Source organism: Leptodactylus fuscus, chromosome 2 (assembly GCF_031893055.1).
Source record: "Leptodactylus fuscus isolate aLepFus1 chromosome 2, aLepFus1.hap2, whole genome shotgun sequence".
NCBI lineage: Eukaryota > Metazoa > Chordata > Amphibia > Anura > Leptodactylidae > Leptodactylus > Leptodactylus fuscus.
The window spans coordinates 142658161-142672255 of NC_134266.1; the positions used below are offsets into that span (position 1 = coordinate 142658161).

Here is a 14095-nt window from a genome sequence, read left to right on the forward strand (position 1 = left end):
CTTTATACTGTGTGCACTATGGAACATTATTCTTAAAGGGGTTGTCCAGAAATTGGTCAAACTCTAGAGGAGCTTGGAGCAAGTGGTGGCCTAAAGTTACTAGTACTTACTATATGGGGGCTTGTAAAGGGGGCACCTACTGCATGGAGGCCAATAAAGGGGCAGTATACTGTATGGGGGGCAGTAAAGATAAGTAAACATAATTTTTCCCTTTGCCCATGACAGCACCTCAGAGAGAGAGTAAAATAGAAGAAATTAGGGTGGGTAGTACCTTCCTACCAAAAGAGAAATCTACAGAAGACCGAAAGTCTGAGCTCAGAACTGGACGAGAAGAACAGAAAGGGAGATTACCATCTTCACCCACCTAGCCAAACTTTTAGAGGTTGCTTTCCCTTTGTTAGGACATACAAAAAGAACAAACCGGGAAGTAGATTTCCTCCAACTGGAAGAGGAAGACAAATACTGGACAAGGCAGCACCTTACATCCAGGCAAGGGTGTTCCTGCTCTTTAGAATTACTAGGGCTGGCACTTAGGGAGCGAGAATTATTTCCTGGGACCTATGAATCTAGATGTTACCTTAGGTTAAAAAAAAAAAAAAGTTGGGTTTGGTTTAATCATAACGCTATCCTCAGAAAGATTCTTAATTGGTATAAAGTCCAGTTGTTCAGAAGGGGATGTAGCTAAAGGCAGACAGGGCTAAATTTAAATCCCAGTTGAGACCCTGGAAATGGCTATGGGTTTACTTGAAGCCTTGATGAATCTGTCAATCCAGGGTTCCTCAGCAAGATTTGAAGAATCCTCTGGGTCGAAACCTGACCATTTAAAGGTACTAGTGGACAGGCCTTTTTCTAAACCCTTCTGGAGGAATTCTAGAATCTGAATTCTAGAGACTTATTTTAGCTCACCTGGAGAAACCCATAAAAAATTCAAATAAGTGAAATCAAGATCTAGCATAAATTCTGGTGGTTACTGGTTTCCTACTTTTGAGAAGGGTAGAAATCAGACCTTTATAATTCCCCCAGAAGCTAACAGTCTCTGGACCACAGGTGGAGAATCTAATTCTAGCAGAGTACAGTGACATGCAAAAGTGTGGACACCTCTGGTCAAAATGACTGTTATTGTGAACAGTTACAGTGGGGAAAAAAAAGTTTTTAGTGAGCCAATTATGCAAGTTCTCCCACTTAAAAAGATGAGAGACTTAAAAAAGATGAGAGAGGCCAATAATTGACATTATAGATAGACCTCAACTATGAGAGACAAAGTGAGAAAACAAATCCAGAAAATCACATTGTCTGATTTGGAAATAATTTATTTGCAAATTATGGTGGAAAATAATTACGATGCTGAACTCTATGGTGAGGACCCAGGAGAGATTTTCTTCTTCCATGAAGGCCATATTTGTACAGGTATCACTGAACAGTAGAACAATGTACCACAACTCCAGAATCTTCTAAATCTTCTTGAAGGTCTTTTGCAGACAAGCGGGGATCTGATTTGCCATTCTGGCAATCCTATGAGCAGCAGTATCTGAAATTTTTCTTGGTCTTCCAGACCTCATCTTGACTTCCATTGTTCCTGGTAACTGCTATTTCTTAATTGCATTTCAAACTGAGGAAAGGACAACTTGAAAACTCTTCTATCTTCTTATAACCTTCTCCTGCTTCTCCCATCATACTTACCTATCTTCCTTCCAGACTTCTGCGAGACTGCTCCTCTCTCTTTTCTGACTCTGCCACCACATGCAATAGTCCCGGCGCTGCTCTGTAGCCGGCAATACATCTCTACTAGCAGCAATTTAGAAAGTAGGCTGGGGGAGGGTATTTAGATTAGTGTAAGAATTACATACTATTGTCTTGCTAATAGGCATGAGAGTTATAAATTGATTACTTTAAGCCTACCATTTTTTGGGTCTGCAAACCTATTACAAGTCCGCTAATTCTGCTTTATACCCGGGAGAGAAGAAGCCTCTCATTCTCTTCTGGGTATAGTGTGGACCTAGAGGTGGCACATACTTAGTTTACTACATGAGTAAACTTTGCATGCAAAAGAATTTCACTACGGGTCTCTGTGACATCGGAGCAGAGGGAAGATCAACTCGCACTGTTCAAGAGGACACGCTGAATATAGGATGGCCATATTTAGTGATGATGCAGTGTACAGTAATAGAAGAAAACTCCCCCGTCCTCCAAGATCCTCCTTTGACTAAAGGGCTCTGAAACATAAAAAAAGGCATAGTTTTGTATTCTGTTAACAGCATCTACAGCACTAGTAGCTGGGAATAGCTGTAGATAGACTCCCTTTAAGGAATTTTTGACACCATAGTTTACTCTAGTCACTCATATGACATCTTTAAATTGTATAAAGCAGCGTTGACTGATGAGGTGTCAGCCTATGAAATGGCCACATACCTGTCTGTGAACACAAAAGAGAAGCTGAAAACATAATGCTTGCTAAACATATTGATAAAACATTTGCTAAGGCAAGGTTCATATCTTGGCCTAACAAACTACTATGGTTCAAAGGAAGGAAAGCCTATGCTCGCCTCTTCATTGTCAATGAAATCTCTGCCTTCCAGTCAACAAACAGTGGTTTCTACATAGGAGTCACCTGACAAAACTTTGGTTTCCCCATCGGTTCAGATCTTTGTTTGCAGAACCTGATTAAGTAACATTTTCAACATACCAATAAAAAGTAAATATGTGCTCATAGAGATTGACAAGTACTGTATGTAAATATATGGTAGCTGCTCCGGATCCACAAACTATTGCTATTACATTCCCTTTCATCTGTGTCATCTATGCATCTACATCCATATATTCTAAATATTAAAGTTAATCAGTAAGAATCCACGTACAGGAAGCCCCAAAAGCATGGTCTCATAGTATTCTACAGTCACTTTATTACAAAGATATAAAGATCCTTAGGCTTCATTAACATCTGCGGATATGTTTCAATTCAAGGGATTCGCTTGGGACCCTCTTGAACGGAAACCTAATCTGCATAAAAAGGCAGTTACCTTAGGAAACCCACGAACTCCATAGACTATAATGGGATCTGTGTGGTTTCCACATGAAAAATACGGAGAGAAAAGTGCTGCTTGCAGCATTTTTCTCTCTGCATTTTTCATTTGGAGAGAGGAACAGAATCCCCCAACACTGATGTTAACCGAGCCTTAATAAAGCTGTGTGCAGTAGGTCTGATAACATGTCTGTATTAAAGAAGCTTTTTGTCCCGCTTCATTTGAAAATGAGCCTGTAGTGTAATGTGAATAACCTACTGATATTTTTATTGTTATAGGGGTATTCTGGGCAAAAAAATGAATTTTCAAAAAAGGTCTGTTAGTGCTATTAATAAGTTAAAAAGTGCATCCAGATACCTTTGGCAGTGTTTTGCATGATTTTTGGGTTCTCTGGGAGCTCCTGGCATCCTCTTCATCGGTTCACATTGCATCTTTTTGTTCTGTGCTTTTCCCATAACTCCCATAATTCCTACACTTAAAGCTGACTCACTCTGCCTCCCCTCCCTCTCTCTCTCCCTTGCTGTTTCCTTAGCTAGGAAACCACAGTGGCCCCCGCACAGTATAATATGCTCTACAGTGGCCCACACACACTGTGTAAAATGCTTCACAGTGGCCTCCGCACAATATAATATGCTCTATAGTGGCCTCCGCACAGTGAAAAATACTCCACAGTGGGCCCTACACAGTATAATATGCTCCAAAGTGGATCCTACACAGTATAATGCTTTCCAGTGGCCCCTGCACAATATAAAATGCTCCCCAGTGGCCTCTACACAGTATAACATGGATTGTGCATGTGCAGTCCATATAATACAACGTTACATGCTAGCAGGTCAGAAATTAATGGCCGCAACACATCTCAAAAATGTTGGAACATCTCCATCACTGTGTAACATCTTGTCTTCTTTTTACAACAGTCTGTGAATGTTTGGGAAGTGAGTAGACCTATTGGTGGAGTTTTGGGAGAGGAAAGTTGTCCAATTCTTGTCTGATGTAGGATTCTGGCTGCTCAACAGTCCTGAGTCATATTTACCAAATCTTTTTGTTTTGTAATGTGCCAAATATGTTCTATTGATTAAAGACCTGGACTTCAGACAGGGAAGTTCAGCACCTAGACTCTGTGAAACCATGGTGTTATGATGGATGCAGGTTGTGGTTTTGCATTGTCTGGCTGAACTATGCAAGACCTTCCCTGAAACAGACGTTGTCCGGATGGGGGCATATGTTGTTCTAAAATCTCTATATACTGCTCAACATTGATAGTACCATTCTAGATGTGTGAGCTTCCCATGCCATAGGCACTAAGGTAGCCCCATACCCTCAGAGATGCAGGCTATTAAATTGTGTTTTGATAACAACCTGGATGGTCCCTCTATTCTTGAGTTCACAAGACACAGCATCCATGTTTTCTATAAGTAATTTCAAATTTTTTAATTTCATCTGACCACAAGAACTGTTTTATATTTTTCCCAATTCCCTGTTAAATTAGAGTTGGCGCAGAGAAGATGCAGCATTTCTGAATTATGTGGATATGTCTTCTTCTTTGCATGATACAGCTTTAACTTGCATTCGTGGATTGCATAGTGAACCGTGTTCACAGTCAATGATTTCTGGAAGCATTCTGCTATGAACCTTGTGCACATGGATTTCTCTAGACTCTCTTGAATCTTTTGACTATATTATGCAGAGTAGAAGGTGGGATATTAAAAGTCTATAATTTTACTTTGAGCAACATTTTTCTGAAATTGTTCTACAATTTTTCGATGCAGTTTTTCTCTGACTCTCTCTACCATATTATTTTTATAGAAAACCAAGGAAACCGCTACACCTGGTATGTCAATTTATAACAGAGATGGTGTTTGGCTACTTGAGGAACTGCTCCAGACTGTGGAGGAGCCAAACAAACATGAAAAAGTGTAGAAAAAATGTTCCAGCGTGCCCCAATTGAATAAAACGTAACCTTTACTTCATATCAAAAAAGGTAAAAAGGGATATTACATCACCCATTCAGGACGCACGATCATGATGGAGCTTGCGCGTTTCAGGACACATACACGTCCCTTAGTCATAGCCAGGGCTATGACTAAGGGACGTGTATGTGTCCTGAAACGTGTAAGCTCCATCATGACCATGTGTCCTGAATGGGTGATATAATATCCCTTTTTACCTTTTTTGATATGAAATAAAGGTTACGTTTTATTCAATTGGGGCACGCTGGAACATTTTTTCTACACTTTTTCATGTTATTTTTATACATGGCCACAAGAGTTTTCCAACATTTTGACGCGTCACTGCCATCAATTTCTATATAAGTTACTTTTATCAAATGATATGAAAAAAAAAAAAAAAAGACTAACATTCAACCTCTAATATATATTCTATGTCTACTGTGAATAAAATATGATTATATGAGATTTCTGAATCTTTGTATTCTTGTTTTCTTTACGATTCCATCTTTTTTTGGAATTGGGATTGCAAATGCAGATATTTAACAGCCCAACCTTTTTCCATAATATCAATCGCAAAAAAAAAACATTCACAGCCCTGAACGGCCTGCTAGCAGATATAATCTTAAAAATCCGAAAACATACTGGTATCAGATTTAAATACAATGTCCAAAAATTGTAGGTCACTCACTCATCAGAAGCGTGTTAGGAAATCGCAACGGAGCTCCTTAGTTCCTCCGGCTTGGAACACAGATACATGGGACATAGAAAAAGACGTGGAATCCAGCGAAATCCTCATGGATAAAAACTTGTCACTTTATTTATTCCATATTAAAAAATACATGCATCTCTATATAAAGTGCGCATCTCAATACACTCTTGAGACGCGCACTTTATATGGAGATGCATGTATTTTTTAATATGGAATAAATAAAGTGACAAGTTTTTATCCATGAGGATTTCGCTGGATTCCACGTCTTTTTCTATGTCCCAACCTTTTTCCATATGCTGAGACCAATGCAAAGATAAGGTAATAGCTAATGGCCATATTTCATACTCTCTGTATACATATAAAATGCTTTGGAAGAGATACACACAAAAAGATACCAAGTTATAAAGTGGCAGGACTTAAAAACAAATTTACATAGTAATATCCTTACTAACAAACTAACAATTGTGCAAATAACAGAAGCCTAACCTTCACTGGATTTAGTGAGACTCTATACAAGGTATGTACTAAATACCATAATGACAACACTAAGATAGAGGTTAGCATTCCACTAACTGAACACTCCCAATTCATAGAGGTCATGAGAGTGCAGTATAGATTAAACAGCATGGCAGACTACGTTACTCCCTCCATGAATTATTAACATAACTCATCTTGCCAAATAACACACTTTCTAGAGTGAATGTAAAAGTTTCAGATGTAGAAAATTATAGTTTTTTTCCAGGAAGAAAATATCACAGCAAGGGAAGCATAAACATAACTCAAGGATGTACAGAAATGTATCATTGTATTAATTACAAAATATTATACACATCAAGAATTTTGACAGCCAAGCCAAGATAAGTCTTGTGTCCACTTCCCAGAAGCAGTGACCTTCAGGCTGTCTTGGTCAAATGTCCAATAGTTTTCACCTCTGAAAAAGTATATTGAGCCATTTGGATGGTTCAGTACTGCATTAGTGTTCTGAGGCACTCCTTTCCAGTCTTGAAGACTTCGTGGATAATAAGGCTCCACACTCAGTGAATTCTCATTGAAAACATAGTACTTGCTACCTTTGAAAATGACCAAATGTCCAAGTGGCTGAAAATAAAGAGCGGTGTCGGGATGGCGGGGAAGTCCATGATCACTGCACTTACGAGGAAAGCCGGCCTCTAACCTGGAGCCTTTGTATCTCCAACATCTGCCACCTGGAAAACACATAGGAACTAATCAGGGGACAAGGAAAGTTCATCTCCATAACTAAAAGATAAAATATGAAGTAATCGTATAATAATAAGTTGCTGACAATTATTTACACTCACTGATCAAACAATAAAAAAAGATATTTTCCCTTAAATAGAAATGTCGAATTGCTGCGTAACCTGCCATGCAGTTATATCTCAGGCAGATATGTACAGGTTTACACGTGTGGTCCAAATATACTGGCAAAGGATTATATCTATTGTCTTGATAATAATATAATATACATTCTGCCAATTTAGCAGTTCAGGAAACGTGTAGTAAACTGAACTAATTTCATGCTAAAGGCAATAGACCATGGTTATTAATTCCTGGTGACCACAACAAAGGCCGACTTTTCTTAGGTCAAGTAGAGCTGCCAATTAGGATTGGTTCCCATGACACCTTAATGTTTTACTAAGCACCCTTCAGTATGTGTGTACATAAGTCCTGGGCAATGTTTGTATGAGATGATTCGATCTATATGTTAATGTGTGTGCTTGTTCTGTGAGGAGTAGGAGTTCAGAAAACAAAAACTATATGAAGTGCCCACTAATGCTATAGCAAATTATCTGAAGTGAGATTTGTCACTACTTTCTAGGATATATCAATTTACAGGACACAATTTACAAGACACACTTCTTTTTTTAACTCCTTGTGGCTGGAACAAAATTGGTGTACAAGTTGGTGCATTCTAGGACTTCGCTTAGGCCTGGTACACATCTGCGTTCGGTATTCTGTTCAGGGAGTAAATTTGGGGAACCCCCTGAATGGAATACGGAGCGCATTAAAAAGCGGTGAGCAATGAAAGCAAACAGACCCTGTACTGTACTTCAAGCACCACTTATCTCTCAGCATGATTCATGCAGACACCGTGCAGAAAACACATGGACCCCATTATAGTGTATGGGGTGCATGTGCTTTCATTGCTCAACACTTTTTAATGCATTTGGTATTCCATTCTGGGGGTAACCAAACAGACTCCCCGAATGGAATACTGAACGCAGATGTGAACCAGGCCTTTGATATTAAGCTTTCTGTAAATAACTTTCCTAATTGTTGAGGCAAGCAGAAAAAGGTTGATTTACTGAGCTTATTATTGCAGTTCTGCCTTATAAGATTGATAATTTATTCTTGGGAAAAATCATCAAAGATCAGCAGGGGTCTGACTCCCAGGACCCTTACAAAAGTGCAATATTTAGACTAGCACTACAGCCTCTTCCCTGAAAACCAAGCATAGCACTGTATATTGTACAGCAATTTTTCTTGGTATTGTTAATTACAGTTAATTGAGCTGCCAATAGAACATGTAACCTGTGAATGTGACATCAGATTCCCTATGAAGCAGAAATGATATTCATGTTGCTTTCAGCATATGATCTGCAGGTGTGGGACCCCTGCTTGTCTTCCAATGATGGCCTACATAAAGCCTTATAAGCCCCCCAAACCATTTTAACCCTTAAGTACTATCATGGTGTCTATCATAGACCACTATCATACACATATCATTATGATAGACACCATGATAGTACTTGAGGGTTGATTTGCACCAAAAAATGGTGTAAATTGTGTTTATTATTTATATTTATTGTGTGTTTTGGACACTTTTTGCACCTTAGTCGACAAGAGGCCATGGCTTAATGGGAAAAAAAAGCCTGGTTCAGCAGTAGAGGGGTGTGGTTTAACAAGTCCAGGGGTACATCCTAATTTTGGCACATATGAATAGATGAAATGGTCTAAAAATCCACCAAATTTATCAACCAACATCCTTTCATAAATTTGCCACATTTTTAGACTTACACTGTTTTTAGATAATATTAGTAAATGTGTTCCAAAACGTCTAAAATGCATAACAAAGATGCTTGTTCAATAGATTCAATTTTTTTCTGCAGAATTTCTAATAGAATTTTAGAGTATTTTTCCTTTAACAAATTGTCACACTATCTCCTAATAATGTGATTATATGTTTTACTAACCTTTAAAGAAGTAGAATTTTCCATCTGATCCTGACAATGCTGCAGCTTCAATAAATGCTGGCAACTTTCTCCACCTCTGTTGCATAAGTTGTGGCTCAGACACATTTCCATTTGGAGATACCATCCAATAGTTGCGACCTTTGAAGATGTATAATGTTTGCTTCATATCTAGGTAAAATAGGTAGGAACAGAATTATGAAGTGGGACGACTTAAATTTACATAAAATATGCAAAGCACGCAACAGATTCAAAATATTGTATACTGTATTAACCACGGTACCATAACAATTGGATTTATTACACAACCCCTACAAAGAATACCCATTGAGGATATAGATAGCTATACTGTATACAAACCACTTCCCAATGGCACAGATTTTGCGCCAGTCATTTGCAGCGTGTCCCAATTTCAACACGTACTGTACATGTTGGATACAATGGAGACATAGACCAAAGGAGACATACAGGCTGCTCCCCGGGAACTGAGCTAGATGAGAATTTAAGTAGTGGTTGATGCTACCATGTTTCTCTGAAAATAAGACAGGGTCTTATATTATTTTTTTGTTCTAATAGATTGGTTAGGGCTTATTTTCAGAGGATGTCTTATTTTTTTCCATGAACAACAATCCACTCACCAAGACCCCCTTACACCTAAAAAAAAAATTAGAGTCTGCCTGTACCAATGGTGAATGGGAGTCATTTCTGTCAAAGGCGTCTCACTGTCAGGTTCCTTGCCATTGCATCAGCAGTTAGCTGACCCTGGTGACCGGAAACAGCCACAATGGAGTGATGCCAGCAGGACTAGCTGGTCCGTGTGGAGAGCCCATCACTAACGGTAGTCAACCCTTATTGTTGTGGAGAACTCTCTCTAGTGCCACCTTGCACAGAGCCAGGGCTTTAGTCAAATATATATGCCAAAGCAATCTGTCTCCGCCACAAGACTTGCCACTCTTTGTATAATCTACAGTATTACACTGTGATTTTTATTCCGTATTCAGAAAAGCTGGGTGTAAATAAATAAGTAGAGAATTTTTAGTATGGCATGTTTTAATAATTAAATGTGGTAAGAGGTTATACATGTCTGAAAGGTGACCAATGGTCAGAGAGAAGTGAAAAATTACTACAAGCTACGCATGGGTTTGCATAGTAAAACGCATTTTCTATTTTTTAACCTGCCACCTATGATCTGGTTATTATACATGACTGTTGATAACATCAATTATTAAATACTAATTAACTAGAAATTCACATTAATCTAATAACCTCTTCTACTGTTCAGTGCTTGCTTACCCCATGTTATAGCATCAAACATGGATTGACAATAGGAGACCTTTCTTTCAGCTCTGGATTCACTGTTCTCTGCACTCCAGTCTTCAAACATGGAAAAATCTTTCCCAGGGCGCTGCACAAGTTTGCCATTAGGGGGAGCCCCTGTGTCATACAGAGAACAGAACAAAAACAGACTAACTTCAAATTTCCATATTCCATAACCAGGATAAGGAAAGGCTTCAAACTAGAGTCATACACATAACTGCAAGGACTAGTGCTATGCTTTACATAAATAAAGGGGTTAGCCACTGTCAGACTAATATGGAGAGACAAATGCCACTGCTTGTATAATAAAATATTTGTCTGTTAAATAATACCAAGTGTGTTGTAAATATTTGGCAGTCAATTGGCTAGAACTAAAAACGGCATGATAGGATTTGGCCAATTCATGAAGGGGATTTTTTTTTCTAAACTTTTTTCTTAAACTAGAAAAGTCCTACTTAAAAACCGCTCCAGACTGGGGTAAGGAGCAGGTGATAAGACAATGCGTACTTTCATTCACAGGACGGAGAGATGATTATTAATTAGTCATTAGCCAGAGTGAGACTAGGCCCATTCACTGATCCCCATGTCATATCAGCTTCTAACATTGTATTCTTCTCTACAATTACAGTAGCCAACTTCTTTCATGTTCTGATATTGACTTTGTACTGACATCTGTGCACTCTGTATTCATGGTGGAGGAGCTTCCTTATACTGCAGAATGCTCTTTCAAGCAACCTCCAAAGCCCAATGAGCTATAAATCTGAAAGCTCACTAGTCACTACCCTTATTATAATGTTGATACTTCAGAAGGAAGAAGAAGGGAAAGGGAAAGCATTGCAACTGAAGTGCTCTTCCAATGGTTTCAACTCACAATGGTTGACCCAAATCCAATTAATATTGTAACTCATGGGACCACTGTATTATGTCACATATATTGTACAATATTATACTTTTATTACATTCTGAACAATAGTATGCAATGCAATCTGCTTTCAATACATCAACAATACATATTTACCATAGAGCATTTGGATAGCCAAAACATCATCAAAGTTCAACACATATTCTTTGCTTAATTTCTTGTAATATGGAGACATAAGGGCGTTTTTGAAGGGTGAGTGTTGAAGTCCAAGTGTGTGTCCAATTTCATGCGCCAAGACAACAAACAGATTTCTGCCCTTTCCATTCAATGACCAATGCTCAGCATTGTCAAAGTGTGCTTCTCCACGTCTTGGAAAGAAGGCATGTGCCAACGCGCCACCTGTTCCAAAAACATGAAAGCGGTTCTTGAGCAGAGGGATAAGATGCCTTAAAAATAACTAGATATTTATAACCCTTCAATGTACATTTTATTAAAATGTGGGTGGTGGGAACACAAAGAGTAAATACATCTATAACAAAAAATAAATACTTCACATCAAAGCAATATATGTTATTAACAAAGCTTACAAAAGAGAATGGTACAGCACCTGGTCCATCAAATGCATGTCTTGCGCCATCATTGTGCTCTCCATCAAAAAATGCCAGGCGAATATCAGCGGAATCACTAGCAGCTTCTGAGAAGGTCAGGGAAGAGACATTACCCCACAGCTGAAATGCCGCTTTAACTGCCTGCCTCACTTGATGCTGGGACAGATACCAAGGCCAATTCACAATCTGGTAGGTTAGATGACGTTTATACCACTTACCTGAAGGACAGAAGAAAATATATATAGTAAGGATATGTAAATGGAATAAGGCAGATGCACAAAAATGCTTACTGTATATACTCGAGTATAAGCCGACCCGAATATAAACCGACCCCCCTAATTTTACCACAAAAAACTGGAAAAACTTATTGACTCGAGTATAAGACTAGGGAGGAAATGCAGCAGCTACTGAAAAATTTCAAAAATTAAAATGGCCGGAGTTTTTTGGGGCAGTAGACGCTGAGGAAGGGGAGGGGGTGTTTTGGTTGTCTGTCTGCCCCTTCCCTGAGCTTGAGGGCTGTTTTTTTTCTCGACGGAATATGAGCAGTGCAGATACCCTATACTTAGCCTGGATGTAGTCAGGCTGAATTCCAAGTGGGGGGGGGGGGGGGGACTCAGTCTCGGGGAAGGGGCAGTTAGACAACTTTTTTTTTCCCGCTACAGCATTTACCGTATAGGAAAAATATATTTATAGGTATGTAGAGCGGGCGTTTTTGGACACAGGGATACCTGACGTGTATGTGTTTCACAGTATAAACAGTATTAGTTTTATATGTGTTCTAGGGAAAGGGGGAGGATTTGAATTTTTAATACTTTTTATTTACTAATAATTTACTAATACTTTATTTTTATTTATTTATTTTACTTTTTTATTTTTATTTTTTGCATTTATTAGACCCCCTAGGGGTCTTGAACCCCAGGGGGTCTGATCACATAGGATTAGAGCAGCCTGCAAAAGAGAAGCACTGCCGGCCAAGGAGCCTTTACAGGAGCTCTGAGGGGAATCCCCGGCAAGAGCACTGAATGGAATCCCCAGCCGGCCAGACCTGAAGGAGAACTGCCCGGCAGAAGCGCTTTTGCCGGCAGCCGGCCGCAGTTCCTATCTAAAGGATCACACTTGAGAGAGCGGTCACACCCGTTCCCTCCAGTAGCATGGCGGCACCTGCCCGGACCCCTCGTACCGGGACATCGTAGAGCATCTCCGCTGTAACACTTAGATTGCAGGCATGATTGAAGGGAGCTCCAACATTACCGCTGTAAAAGTTACTGCGGAGGTGCTGAAGCAGAACGGCGCCATTATAGTTACAGACCCGGCATCCAGACACCGGGGTGGGCGCCGGGCCACAGCATCGCCACACTCATAGCAGGAGCGTAGCGATGCTGTTAATTTCAAACTGCACAAGTACTTACGGTACTTCTGCTAGCAGGCCTGGAACGCAGATACACGCCGGGTGCGGGCCTGAGCTTACGTGGCCACGTCACCCGATGTGTAATGGAGTGTGGTGGGGGGGGGGGGTCTGTATTCCGGGCCTGCTAGCAGAAGTCCCGTAAGTACTTCTGCAGTTTGAAATGAGCAGCATCGCTACGCTCCTGCTATGAGCTTGGCGATGCTGCGGCCCGACACCCGTCCCGGTGTCTGGATGCCAGGTCTGTAACTATGATATTGCTGAATTACCGTAATGACCCGAGTATAAGCCGAGGTGGACTTTATAAGCACAAAAACTGTGCTGAAAAACTTGGCTTATACTCAAGTATATACGGTAAAATCATGATTAAATACAGTAGCTTTTCAATAATATTCAAAGGTAGGCTGTTGTGTGGAAATGTCAACTCTTGTCATTGCTGCAATGTTGGTCTGTGTTTGATGCAGCAGTGATATGCCCCACCATCGACCCGACCACTGAATCACTAGCTCCAGAGGTACACTGCTGAGGCCAATAATTGCATTTAGTGCTCACGTGAGTTGTCAGGGGTGTACCTCTAATAAGGCAAAGTGAGATGGCCACCTCAGGTGGCACTCTCATCACTGCTTAGAGAGGCAGCATTTTTACTATTTTTTTTATCCTAAACCAGCCCGATACACGCTGCTCTGAAAACAAGGCTGAGTGGGACCTGTCCTGGGCTGACTTAGGAGACCTTGGCGCAGGAGGCGATGCTATGACGTCATCATGCCTCCTGCACTGAGATGCAGACAACTTATGCACAGGTGAAGAAGAGGCAGTGGCTCCATCCAAGAATTTTTAATTATCGAGCTGGAGTATCCCTAGAAGCTAACAGCCCCTATTTACTAACTTATCCCTGCTTCTGCTAATGGCCACCACCATTCCCCCTTCTGCTATAGGACCCAGAAGAGGGAAGCAGAAGTGGCTGTGAGCAGGAGCAGGGTCAGTAAGTGAGGTTGCGGGCCCGCAAACCCCAGCAA

The 14095-nt window shown here is 40.2% G+C and overlaps 1 protein-coding gene across 1 annotated transcript in view; it reads right to left on the bottom strand.

The window, feature by feature from the left end:
* Positions 1-6509: 6509 nt before the first annotated feature.
* Positions 6510-14095, bottom strand: part of MMP28 (matrix metallopeptidase 28) — a 42976-nt gene continuing 35390 nt past the window's right edge. Inside the window, exons 4-8 of the mRNA XM_075264775.1 lie at positions 11674-11892; positions 11223-11465; positions 10181-10321; positions 8891-9058; positions 6510-6883 (exon numbers count right to left, since the gene is read on the bottom strand). Of these exons, the coding sequence (XP_075120876.1) occupies positions 6510-6883; positions 8891-9058; positions 10181-10321; positions 11223-11465; positions 11674-11892 (1145 nt within the window). The remainder of the gene's footprint in view (positions 6884-8890; positions 9059-10180; positions 10322-11222; positions 11466-11673; positions 11893-14095) is intronic.